This window comes from Corella eumyota, chromosome 5, assembly GCF_963082875.1.
Source record: "Corella eumyota chromosome 5, kaCorEumy4.1, whole genome shotgun sequence".
Lineage (NCBI taxonomy): Eukaryota > Metazoa > Chordata > Ascidiacea > Phlebobranchia > Corellidae > Corella > Corella eumyota.
In genome coordinates, this window is record NC_137494.1 from 14,932,178 (window position 1) to 14,945,427 (window position 13,250).

Genomic DNA, 13,250 nt, shown 5'->3' on the forward strand with positions numbered 1-13,250 from the left:
AAATTAGTTTAGATTTTATTTTTATAAAATTAAACATATAATAGAAATACAATTTTGTTATCAATTTTGTATTGGTTGAAACAATGCTTGAGCATAAACTTTGAGGATAAATTAAAATAAAAAAAACTGAAATTTATTAGGGGATATCCCGTCTTACATCATTTTTGCGTTTTCAACAAATTTATATTGTTTTATTAAAGTTGATTTAATCGCAAACTATGACGTTGACTGTGATAGGATTTGAAGGGAGTGCTAATAAATTAGGGATCGGGATAATTAGAGACGGAGAGGTGTTATCGAATCCACGGCATACCTACGTCACACCGCCTGGCGAGGGGTTTTTACCGCGCGAAACAGCAGAACATCATCGAAAATGGATTCTAACGATTCTTAAACAAGCTCTGGACGAAGCAAAGTTAACTTACGAGGATATTGATTGTATTGCGTACACTAAAGGTCCTGGGATGGGAGCTCCTTTAGTGTCAGTAGCAGTGGTAGCAAGGACTCTGGCACAAATATGGAATAAACCTTTAATTGGGGTTAACCATTGTATTGCCCATATAGAAATGGGACGGTTAATTACGGGGTCACATAACCCAACTGTGTTATACGTGTCTGGAGGTAATACTCAGGTGATTTATTATTATGAGAACAGGTATCGTATATTTGGTGAAACGATTGATATTGCTGTCGGTAACTGTCTCGATCGTTTTGCAAGAATTCTTCATATTTCAAATGACCCAAGTCCTGGGTTTAATATCGAACAAACTGCTAAGAAAGGGAGCAAGTATATCGCACTACCCTATACAGTAAAAGGTATGGACGTGTCGTTTTCGGGAATTCTTTCGTTTATTGAGGATTTAGTTCGGAGTAAAAAACACGAATATTCACCTGAAGATTTATGTTATTCTCTACAAGAAACCCTCTTTGCTATGCTGGTTGAAATTACCGAACGAGCGATGTCACATTGTGGGTCCGAGGAAGTTTTAATAGTAGAAGGGGTGGGTTGTAACTTGCGACTTCAGGAAATGATGGAAGTTATGACCCAGGAGAGAGGGGCAAAGTTGTATGCCACTGATATGAGGTTTTGTATTGATAACGGGGCAATGATAGCCCAGGCAGGTTGGGAGATGTTCAGATCTGGGTTTAATTTAATTGACAAGCAAACTCTGTTGGAAGATTCTTGGTGTACGCAAAGGTTTCGAACCTATGAAGTTAAAGTTACTTGGAGGGATGATTGAGTGGTGATGTCATAATAGTGATGTCAGAGGTGATGATGTCATAAATAGTGATGTCATAGTTAATAATGATAAACATTCTTGATATATTACCAACATTTTTAATCATTTTAAATGCAAGAAGTTAAATGTTAATTGATGTCATAAATAATAATATTAAATATTTTTATCATTTTCAAGCACTCGGTAATGATTTAAAGCTTGACTACACAAGGTCTTGGGTTTAATTCCCACTGCTTTTATGTCAAAGCATTCTTGATTATTGTGAATCTAACAATTGCTAAGTTGACTAGCCTGCAATATGGTATCAAAATATTTAATTTACAATAAAAAGTTAGGACAAAAGTAATTTTTATAGTCCTGATATTAAACGGAAGTTAAAATCTTTTTGGTTCTAATCGCTGTTTTGTTTTAGAAAATTAATTTTCAATTTGCCGATTTTGAAAATAATATTTTTTTATATTTTTTAAATGAATTTAGATTATTTTGAAATAATGTCAAGTAAAAAAGTAAAAGTTGCTTTAAAACTTGCCAAACAGGAAATTCAGAAGAAAAACTTTGAAGAAGCAATAACACATTGTAATGTAAGTAATTATCTGTTAAAACTTTTTATGATTTTTCGACAACTAAATATATATAACTTATTACACAAGGTATGAGATCATGACAAATCACAAAACCTTTAAAATTTTAAACAAAAAACTTTAAACTTACTAATATTGGTCATAATAACTTTATACAACCAATAAGACCTTACTAAATTGGATATTTTTACATGAATGCTTAAACAGGTTTTAAACCAGTTTTCAAAAGCTGTAAATTAGTGAACCAAAATAATAACATTTTTTGGTATATTTTTTTTAAAAAGTAGGCAAAAATAGTAGAAAATTTTTATTAAAGCCTATTTTAAAGCGTAGTTAAACTCATTTTAAAACATGATTTAACTGCTTTATGTCAAATTCATTGTTAATAACAAGAATTGATTTTATAAAACCAATAATATTTTAACATTCTACATTGACGAAACCTAAAAATTAACTTTGTTTTTTGTTCTTTCATCCAGGAGGTTTTAGACAGCGACCCTCACAACTACAACGCTCATGTTTTTCTTGGCTTAAGTTATGCTGAGTTATCTCAACTCAAAAACTCAATTGAGTCTTACCACACTGCCATTAAGTTATCACCTGATGAAGTATTAGCTTACCATGGATTGGGAAACCTGTTTACAAAACATTGGAAGGGGAATTTAACGAAAGAAAATATTAAAGACAAGATTTTTGCTTATGAAAATTTGATGCGCTTATCTGATAAGTAAGGTTTTATGTTTTGTTTAATTGTCACTTTTGTACAGCATGAGAACAGTGGGGATTGAACCCAGGACTTCATATAGTGTAATATGTGTTCTTACCACTACACTTCGCTGACTGGTTTATTTAAAAAAGTAGATATCATTTTTTAAACTTCATTTTTTTTTAAATTTATTCCTTTTTTAATCTAAAGAATATAAATTTAGTTTTAAAAATGTATTTTTTTGGCAGATCAAATGCTGACAAAATTTTTGATATTATCACAATTCTTTCAAAAAGTTATTGCCAAGTTAAAAACTATAAAGAAGCAATCAAAATATTAAAAGAAAATTCCGAATTGGTTAAATCATGTGAAAAACCCGAAACATTATTAAAATGTGTCATTGATGTTATTGTAACATGTAAAAATCATGGTTTGGAGCTAAAAGAATATTTTCAGTTCGTAAGTTTTATTATTAACATTTAGTATTTTAGTATACTTTAGTTCGTAGCCAATGGTCAGCATTTTAATTGTCATAATATGGTCACAACTCTTAACTAATTTTTACCACACCACAAATGACAGTTTTATTTATTTTGTAGGCCCATAAACTAAACATACAAATATATCGTTCACTGAGCTTTGTTTTATATCTAGATGATTTAAAAATAATCATTTTTAAAAAAAATTTTTTTTAAATAATCATTCCATAAATTTTTTAATTAATGTTAATTTGTTAAAAATAAAATTCAAACCTGTATACTATATCAGTATAACCTTAAATTTAATACAATTATTTTATTCACAGATTTTACAATCAGTTGTCCAATATTGTGATCTACCAGACATACAAATATTGGACAAAGAAAATGCTTTAAGATCAGCTCTGTTAACTTCACCCAATATATTTCCTGATAGTTTTGTTAAAGATTTGGTTGAAACTTGTCAAGAAATGTTAAAATCTGATTCCCAATTTGCGATGGATATCTTAGTTCAGATTCAACTGCAGAATGGATTTGGTAAATTTTTATTTATCCTTATATGGTTGATTTTAATGCCTGAATCTAAAATATTATTTACTTACACCACCAGTCTAGAGTTTTTTTGTATTAATTTATCCTCAATGTGGGAAGGCTGACTTTACGACCTAAACATAGGGTAACATTTGTTACTCCGACCCAGTTTCGAGTTGACTTTTGCAGTTTGGAATATTATTGATTATAGTTACCCGATATTTAAGCTGCTGAGTAAGTGTTGGCTTAGCAGGAGTTTGTACTGTTTATAGAGCCTTACTTATGTGTGCTACAGCATGACAGCAGTGGGGATCGAACTCACCACCTCATGCGTAGTGTAGCAAGTGTTCTTACCACTACACTATGTTTTTAACAATATAAAAATAATTTATGTAAAATGCTTTACATTTTATTTTCAGATAATCTTGATATATCATTGGACACCTACAACCAACATATCTCCAATTATAATGGTCTATACAAGGATATATTACATGCTTATAACTTGTATAAAAAGGGGAAACAAAGTTACCAACAAGTTGTTGAGTTATTAGAGAAAGGGTTGAAAGTTTGTCCTGATTTTTTTGCCAGCTTATACTTGGTTGAATAAGGGATATATTTACCTGCATTAATACTTTACAGCACAGGACAAAACAAGGTAGAATTTGTTTTTAAAAGATTAAACATTTTGACATTTTTTTGTAGTATATATAGATTGATAATTTATTGATATGAAATCAGGTTTAAATATGTTTACATTTTAAAGCAATTTTTTATTGTATATTTCCATACTTAATGTTGGTAGGCTGAATTTTCAACCTAAGCATAGAGTAACATTTGTTACCCTGACCCAGTCTCAAGTTGACTAAGGTGGTTTAAGATAACATTAATTACCCTTTTTTAAAGGGCGTAACATTTATAGCGCCTTATTTAACAGCGCTACAGCATGAGAGCTTTGGGGATCGTACCTATAACCTTATATTGTGAAGCCAAGTGTTCTAACCACTACACCATGCTGCTGACTTTTAAAAAATTGAATAAAAATTCAATTTAAATTATTTTTTTAGGTTAGCATTACAGTTATGCAAATCTTTTGAAGAAAATAAGGTAACTAATATAACTTGGTTGGTTAAGATTTCAAAGATATCTGAAATTAAAATTGAAATAATGAAATGTGAGGCCGAAGCACTCAGTAATTCTCATAATCTTTCAACTAAAACATCGGCCATCGATGTTTATGAGAAAGTAAGTTTTTGGTTTAGTTTCACTTAAACAATTTTTTTTTCACATTTTTTTTTCCTCGATGTGGGAAGGTCGAATGCACAACGTAAACGTAGAGTAACATCAGTTACCCCGACCCAGTCTCAAGTTGCCTTTGGCAGTTTGGAATATTATAAATTATAATTGCCCAATAATTAAGCTGCTGATTAAGTGCTGGCTAAGCAGGAGTTTATACTGTTTATAGCACCTTACTCAAGGGCACTCATAGCCTCTTAATAAACTAGTGTTTATTACCCCTACCGTCAACCAAAATTGTTTTAAATACATGGTATATATCTAAATATATTAAAATAATTTTTAACAGTTGATTTCTTCTGAACCTAACTGTATTTCATCTCTTATTGGGATCTCAAGATTGATGATAAGTTTAAACAAATTGGAAGATGCAGCAAAATATTTAGAAATTGGACAAAGTTTAATGAACAACAATCCAGTTATAGAAAGTTTAACAACTTATCTACATTTCTTGGTAAATATTTTTGTACTGAATAAACAAATTATATAAATGATCCGGCAATTAATATCTACATGAGCTTAAAACAAGTTGTGGTTGTAAAGTTTGTATATATATAAGTTCAATTGCTCTGGCAGCATGGTGTAGTAGTTGTTAGAACACTTCCTACACTCGATGAGGTTCTGGGATCAATCACCACTGCTCTCTTGCTGTAGCGCCCTTAAGTAAGGCGCTATAAACGGTATAAACTACTGCTGAGCCAGCACTTAATCAGCAGCTTAATTATCGGGCAATTATAGTCTATAAAATTCCAAACTGGCAAAGTCAACTCAAGATTGGGTCAGAGTACCTGATGTTACTCTATGTTTAGGTCGCGCATTAGACTTTTTCACATCGAGGATAAAGAAATATACAAACAAAATTATAATATTTCAAACTGCCATAGGCAACTCAAGACTGGGTTGGAGTAACTAATGTTACCCTATGTTTAAGTCATGAAGTCGACTTTTCCACATCAAGGATAAAGATAAATGTGAAAAAGATTAATCCTAAAGAATTTCTATTATTTCACAATTTGTTTTTTTAAATTTTAGGTAATTTTGATTCTGCTATTCTATTGTACAAGAAAATTATGAACTCTAGTGCCCCTGGTGGACAGAAATGGGCTTGGTTAAGATTAGGATTATGTCGATTGAAAACTAAAGAAACAACAAGTGCCATTACTTGCTTTCAAGCTGCATTAAGAGCTGATGCCAGTGATTAGTAAGTGGAGATTAATTATATACCAAATACTTGATTAAAATCTAATATTTTGTTCATGTTTTTGGCTGCTTTTAAATTGCTGGTTGTAACATCTTAGCGGAGTGGTAAGAACACTTGCTACACCACACATTAGGTCATGGGTTTAATCCCCACTGCTCTCATGCTGAAGCGCCCTTAAGTATGGCGCTATAAACAATATGAACTCTTGCTGAGCCAACATTTAATCAATTATTGGGCAATTTTAATCTATGATGTTCCCAACTGCTTAAAGCAACTTGAGACTGGGTCGGAGTAACTGATGTTACTCTATGTTTAGGTCGCGCATTCGACTTTCCCACATCAAAGTTAAATTTATATACCAAAAAATAAATGAAAAAAACATTGTCACAACGAATCTATGCTTGTTGTAATTCACCCAATAAAACAATTTTTTTAAAAATAATATGGAAATAAATATTATATTTAATGTTGTAGTATATGCTGGGAATGCTTAGGTGAAGGGTATCTAAACAGAGGAAGTTGCACTGCAGCTTGGAAGTCTTTCAGTCAAGCTCACAAACTTAATCCTTTTTCAGTGTACACTGTGTACCAGATGGCAGCCATTAAACAGGTGATTATGGGGTTAAGATGTGTTTTATAAATAATAAGTATAGGGCACAATTGTAGAAAACACTGGATTTTATTATGAGGGGTCTTGGGTTTGATCCCCACTGCTTCTATTTTGTACTTTCTTAAAATAAGGCTGTAAAATTAAATTGGTCTATGTTAAAGCTGTAAAGTTACTATTTTTGTGAATTAATATGGTCTATTGTGTGAATTTTAGACTACTAAATTGACTTAACTTTTAAATTTATTTTCTAGATGCTGGAATATCACAACGAAGCAATTGAAAAATGTTGGGGCCTCAAAGACCATGTACAGAGCTATCATATGAACTTTTTGCCAAGTCTAAGTTCTTAACATTAAAATGTTTATTCAAAAAAGTTTAAATATTGTTTTTAACAGGCTTGGGTGAATGTTATTGCTCGCTTGCCAGGCAAATGTTATCTGAAGGTCGATATTTAAGTATATTTTGATTTTGTTAAATTTAATTTTGGATAATGTTTTACTCTTGATTGTAACAATTGAGGACAAAGTTTATTTTTTAAATTTATTCAAGCATTACTACGCGCAAGCATAAATCACTAAATATTAATGGATATAAAAACAAAATAAATTCATATTTTAAAACAATAATTAAACAAGCAATTATATTTAATGGTTATGTACAACAAAAAAATATTTAAACAAAAAGATCTCTAACAATATGTTAAACTTGGTTTTAGTATTGTACTTGTATGGACCATGATTTGTAACAAATTTAAAATAATTTGGCGTTGTTTTAAAATAACTGATTTGTTGAATTTTGCTGGGTTTTGTATTTAAATGAAATTTTATTTGCTTAACTTTTCTTTGCAGATTCTCAAATTATTTTCAGATAAATTGATACTTCTTTGTTTTACTTCATCATTTGGCCAATCAGTAACTTGTTTGTAAGCTTTAATTGCCTCGTTGTATTTAGAAACCGCTTCGCTGTATCGAGAATTGCGATCATACCACGAACCAATGTTGTTTAAGAGATGTCCGTAAACTTGATATTTTTGTTTATTCTCGATCGTATTCATCAATCTGAGTCCCTCTGTATTTGTTTGAAAGTCGTCGATATCTGCCTCGTCCTCGCAATACCCGATATGACTCAAACATTTACTCAGTTTAACAACTTTTAGTTCCGCGTTTACTCCAGGTAAGTTTTCCACTCTCGATTTAAGTTCATGCATGAGTGGGATCACGTGATGCTGTACAACACTTTTCATGTTTTTATCTTCTTTTAACACTTCTTGAACTGAAACCCTTATTCCACCAACACACCACCTCATATTCTTAACGTTATTGTCCGGGTCGTTATTATCCTCGAATAAGGAAAATGCGATCGAGTAAAATAGAATGGACTTTAGGTATTTCTTCTGGGTACGAAGATTACCAGCTACAGAATCGACTTCTGATGCAGTTAGCTGAGTTTTGTTTCGAATTATTAAAGTTATTTTGTCTCTGATCTGAGCAACGCGATAATACTTTTTGGTTTTTAAACAAGCAACATAGGAAAGTATAAGATTTGAGATGTTTTGTATTTCTGGGTCGTATTCAGAATGCTTCATTATTGCAGAGAAAATGGCGTCGAAATTATTTTCAGTTTGTAATTTGCAAACATTTTCTAACAGAATTAAATATTAAAAATTTGTTATCAGTTTTTTGGCAAATTATTGGCTTAGAATTTGTAAAAATAAAAAGTTTGCAATCACAAGATTGGCCATTTAAAAAAAATGATATATTGCGTCATAATGGAATTTTTTTTTTGTATTTATCTTTATCCTCGATGTGGGAAAGTCGAATGCGCGACCTAAACATAGAGTAACATCAGTTACTTTGACCTAGTCTCGAGTTGCCTGTGGCAGTTTGGAATATTATAGAGACTATAATTGCCCGGTAATTATGCTGCTGATTAAGTGCTGGCTCAGCAGGAGTTTATAGCGCCTTACTCAAGGGCGCTACTACAGCTTCAGATCAGTGGGGATTGAACCGACGACCTCATGGTAGTGTAGCAAGAGTTCTTATCACTACACCACGCTGCCGGTTCATGGTACCGGAATTACAACTGACTTGTTACGTTTATGTGATTAAAATATGAGTAATTTTTTTGTTATGTAGACGACTTTGTTAAGTTGATATTTTTTAAAGTTTTTTTTAAGCAACAAAACTTACCTTCGTGGTCGATGATTTCTAATAGTTCTTGAGACATGATAGATCCACCTAAAAAACAAAATATTTAACATCCGCACGGTAGAGCTAGCGAGCTAATTTCGACTCATAAGGTAAAATATAGGTGTTAGGTAATATGACATTAGATCAAAAGTTGTTTAGTTTTTTTCACATTATTGCTACACCATTTTTAATTCAGCCTAATGTTTTTGGATAGATTAAAATAACACACTCTATAATAAGTTATAAAAACCTATTAGTGTAAGGAGATATTAAAAAAATAATTAGAGTGAAAATCAATAACTTTTTTTTTGTATATATCTTTCTCCTCGATGTGGGAAAGTCGAATTCACAAACTAAACATAGAGTAACATCAGTTACTTTGACCTAGTCTCGAGTTTCCTGTGGCAGTTTGTGATATTATATGAATTATAATTGCCCGGTAATTATGCTGCTGATTAAGTGTTGGTTCAGCAGGAGTTTATACTGTTTATAGGGGTCGTACTAAAATACGCCCGGGGGACCCGGGGTATGTGCGGAAAGCGCGGGGTGAGTCCAAGAGCTTCGGTGGTATTTATTTAAGTCCCATGGTGTTTATATGAGGCTCGGGCTATTAATATAAGTCCAGATCGGTTTATACGAGTTTTTATGAGGCCCAAGAGTGTTTAAATAAGGCCCGAGGTTTTTATACAAATTTTTATAAGACTTGGGGTGATTAAATAAGGCCCATGGTGATTTATACGAGTTTTTATAAGGCCCGGGGTGTTAAAATTAGCCCAGGGGTCTTTTATACAAGGTCCGAGTTGCTTTATCTAGTTTATATGGGTCCCGGGGTGTTTAAATAAGGCCCGGGGTGTTTATGTGCGGCCCGAGGTGTTCTATACAAGTTTAAATGAGGCTCCGGGGCTTTATACCAGTTTATATGAGGCCCTGGGTGTATATATAAGGCGCTGGGTGTATATATGAGGCCCGGAGTGTTTATATGGGGCCCGGGTTGCTTATATGAGGCCCTGGGTGTTTATATGAAGCCTGAGGTGTTTATATAAGGCCCGGGGTGTTTTATATGAGGCCCGGGATGCTTATATGGGGCCCGGAGTGCTTATATGAGGCCCGAGGTGTTTATATGAAGCCTGAGGTGTTTATATAAGGCCCGGGGTGTTTTATACAAGTTTATATAAAGCCCTGGGTGTATATATAAGGCCCTGGGTGTATATATGATGCCCGGGGTGTTTATATGGGGCCCGGGGATTTTATATAAAGCCCAATGTGTTAATATGAGGCCTGTTTTATAAAAAAAAGCATCCTATAACACAAAGTATTGCACTATTTGTAAAAAAAAACTTAAAAATCTTAATAAGATTTCAAAATGTCTGTGATATATCGCTAATATTATTGGCACAACTTAAAGGCTTGCGAATCAAATTTACAGTCAAATTCTGAAATTGGACAAATAACACATGTATAGCAATAAATCACGTAATAAAATTATCAGCTAATTAAAAGTAGAATTATAGTTTCTACATTTAAAGTGTGCCATATAAGGTTTGTATTATTGTGAGATTTAATCAGAACACGTTACAAGAAGAAAAAAAAACGACACAAAAATGTTGTCGCAACGGAAAAACGACAATCTTGCCAAAATAGTTTTTTTCAGGTCTATTGTTTACCTCTTTTTCTGTGGTTTTTTTATACAATATTGAAAATATGGTAATTTGTTGCTTTTAATAGCCTATATATTTTATGCATAAAGTTTTGTTGACCAAAAAAAATTCGATGGTCGATTTAATTCAATAAAAGTTGAAAATTGAAATTTTTTTCGATGTTAAAACAAACAACTAGAGCCTTATATAAACACGGCCTTTATATAAACTTATATAAAACACCGGGCCTTATATTAAAACCCCGGCCGCCATGTCAACCTTGGGCCTAAATAAACTCGATAAAACAACCCGGGCCTCATATAAACTTGTATAAAACACCCCGGGCCTCATAAAAATTCGTATAAAATATCCCGGGCCTCATAAAAATTTGTATAAAACACCCCGGGGATTATAAAAACTCGTATAAAACACCCGGGAGATTATATAAACTCGTATAAAACACCCCGGGGATTATATAAACTCGTATAAAATACCCCGGGATTTATTCAAACACCCCGGGCCTCATATAAACACGCCAGAGCATCATAAAAATTCGTATAAAACACCCCGGTCCTCATTTGAACACCCTGACCTTATTTAAACACCCCGGGGATTATAAAAACTCGTATAAAACACCCCAAGCCTTATTTAAACACCCCGGGTATCATTTAAACACCCCGGGCCTCAAAAAAACTCGTATAAAACACCCCAAGCCTTATTTAAACACCCCGGGCTTCATTTTAACACCCCGGGCCTCATAAAAACTCGTATAAAACACCCCAAGATTTATTTAAACACCCCAGGCCTCATATAAACTTGTATAAAACACCCCGGGCCTCATAAAAACTCGTATAAAACACCCCAAGCCTTATTTAAACACCCCGGGCACTTTTAAACACCCCGGGCCTAAAAAAAACTCGTATAAAACAAATTATAATCTTTAATATTCCATCACTGCCACTAGGACGGGGTAACTAATATTATTGTATGTTAAGGTCTTTTTTACGTCAATGATAAAAAGCTACGCGTTTACGTTATATGAGTTTTCTCCTTCCCATTTAAGTGTACGTAAACTGAAATCACGTGAAGTTTTACGTTTCTTTTCATGCTTAATTTTAATAAATTAGTTTAGATTTAATTTTTATAAAATTAAACATGTAATAGAGATTCAATTTCGTCATCAGTTTTGTATTGGTTGAAATAATGCTTGAGTATAAACTTTGAGGATAAATTTAAAAAAATAACTGAGATTTTTTGGGGATTTCCCGTCTTACATCATGTTTGCGTTTTCAACAAATTTGTATTTTTTTATTAAAGTTGATTTAATCACAAACTATGACGTTGACTGTGATAGGATTTGAAGGGAGTGCTAATAAATTAGGGATCGGGATAATTAGAGACGGGGAGGTGTTATCGAATCCACGGCATACCTACGTCACACCGCCTGGCGAGGGGTTTTTACCGCGCGAAACAGCAGAACATCATCGAAAATGGATTCTAACGATTCTTAAACAAGCTCTGGACGAAGCAAAGTTAACTTACAAGGATATTGATTGTATTGCGTACACTAAAGGTCCTGGGATGGGAGCTCCTTTAGTGTCAGTAGCAGTTGTAGCAAGGACTCTGGCACAAATATGGAATAAACCTTTAATTGGGGTTAACCATTGTATTGCTCATATAGAAATGGGAAGGTTGATTACGGGGTCACATAACCCAACTGTGTTGTATGTGTCTGGGGGTAATACTCAAGTCATTGCTTATTCTGAGAACAGGTATCGTATATTTGGTGAAACGATTGATATTGCTGTCGGTAACTGTCTCGATCGTTTTGCGAGAATTCTTCATATTTCAAATGACCCAAGTCCTGGGTTTAATATTGAACAAACTGCTAAGAAAGGGAGCAAGTATATCGCACTACCCTATACAGTAAAAGGTATGGACGTGTCGTTTTCAGGGATTCTTTCGTTTATTGAGGATTTAGTTCGGAGTAAAAAACACGAATATTCACCTGAAGATTTATGTTATTCTCTACAAGAAACCCTCTTTGCTATGCTGGTTGAAATCACTGAACGAGCGATGTCACATTGTGGGTTCGAAGAAGTTTTAATAGTAGGAGGGGTAGGTTGTAACTTGCGACTTCAGGAAATGATGGAAGTTATGACCCAGGAGAGAGGGGCAAAGTTGTATGCCACTGATATGAGGTTTTGTATCGATAACGGGGCAATGATAGCCCAGGCAGGTTGGGAGATGTTCAGATCGGGGTTTAATTTAATTGACAAGCAAACTCTGTTGGAAGATTCTTGGTGTACGCAAAGGTTTCGAACCGATGAAGTTGAAGTGACTTGGAGGGATGATTGAGTGGTGATGTCATAACAGTGATGTCAGAGGTGATAATGATAAACATTCTTGATATACTACCAACATTTTTAATCTTTTTAAATGCAAGAAGTTCCATGTTAAATGATGTCATAAATAATAATATTAAATATTTCTATCATTTTCAAGCACTCGGTAATGATTTAAAGCTTGACTACACAAGGTCTTGGGTTTAATTCCCACTGCTTCTATGTCAAAGCATTCTTGATAATTGTGAATCTAACAATTACTAAGTTGACTAACCTGCAATATGGTATCAAAATATTTAATTAACAATGAAAAGTTTGGGCATAAGTAATTTTTAAAGTCCATGATATTAAACGGAAGTTAAAATCTTTTTGGTTCTAATCGCTGTTTTGTATTAGAAAGTTTATTTTAATTTTGCCGATTTTGAAAATCATAT

General features: G+C 33.2%; 2 protein-coding genes and 1 pseudogene across 4 annotated transcripts; 2 read left to right on the top strand and 1 right to left on the bottom strand.

Moving 5' to 3' along the window:
* The first annotated feature begins 194 nt into the window (after positions 1-194).
* On the top strand, positions 195-5,243 carry LOC145751949 (tRNA N6-adenosine threonylcarbamoyltransferase-like). Of its 3 annotated transcripts, XM_082568113.1 has the most exons (7): positions 1,261-1,822; positions 2,302-2,549; positions 2,777-2,987; positions 3,334-3,544; positions 3,958-4,196; positions 4,606-4,783; positions 5,124-5,243. In XM_082568113.1, exons 1-5 carry the CDS (start codon positions 1,709-1,711, stop codon positions 4,146-4,148), a joined length of 975 nt encoding a protein of 324 aa, XP_082424239.1. In that variant the 5' UTR covers positions 1,261-1,708; the 3' UTR covers positions 4,149-4,196; positions 4,606-4,783; positions 5,124-5,243. The 3 variants fall into 3 exon arrangements, with proteins under 3 accessions (XP_082424238.1, XP_082424237.1, XP_082424239.1); XM_082568112.1 differs by lacking the exons at positions 2,777-2,987; positions 3,334-3,544; positions 3,958-4,196; positions 4,606-4,783; positions 5,124-5,243 and having other exon boundaries at positions 195-1,270; positions 1,419-1,822; positions 2,302-2,418; XM_082568111.1 differs by lacking the exons at positions 2,777-2,987; positions 3,334-3,544; positions 3,958-4,196; positions 4,606-4,783; positions 5,124-5,243 and having other exon boundaries at positions 195-1,822; positions 2,302-2,418.
* Positions 5,244-7,468: 2,225 nt separating this feature from the next.
* Positions 7,469-8,871, bottom strand: LOC145753582 (uncharacterized). The gene is made up of 2 exons (XM_082569987.1): positions 8,835-8,871; positions 7,469-8,286 (listed from the first exon to the last, which is right to left on the bottom strand). Exons 1-2 carry the CDS (start codon positions 8,869-8,871, stop codon positions 7,469-7,471), a joined length of 855 nt encoding a protein of 284 aa, XP_082426113.1.
* A 2,935-nt stretch (positions 8,872-11,806) lies between these two features.
* Positions 11,807-12,882, top strand: LOC145752312 (tRNA N6-adenosine threonylcarbamoyltransferase pseudogene; annotated as a pseudogene).
* Positions 12,883-13,250: the final 368 nt, after the last annotated feature.

What these genes read in the sequence shown, in the direction of transcription:
- LOC145751949 (XM_082568111.1), top strand. Translation starts at nt 219, where the DNA reads ATGACGTTGACTGTGATAGGATTTGAAGGGAGTGCTAATAAATTAGGG.
- LOC145753582 (XM_082569987.1), bottom strand. Translation starts at nt 8,871, where the DNA reads ATGTCTCAAGAACTATTAGAAATCATCGACCACGAAG. An exon ending in AGAAATCATCGACCACGAAG is followed by an intron (nt 8,287 to 8,834) that starts GTAAGTTTTGTT and finishes TAATTCTGTTAG; the next exon opens with AAAATGTTTGCAAATTACAA.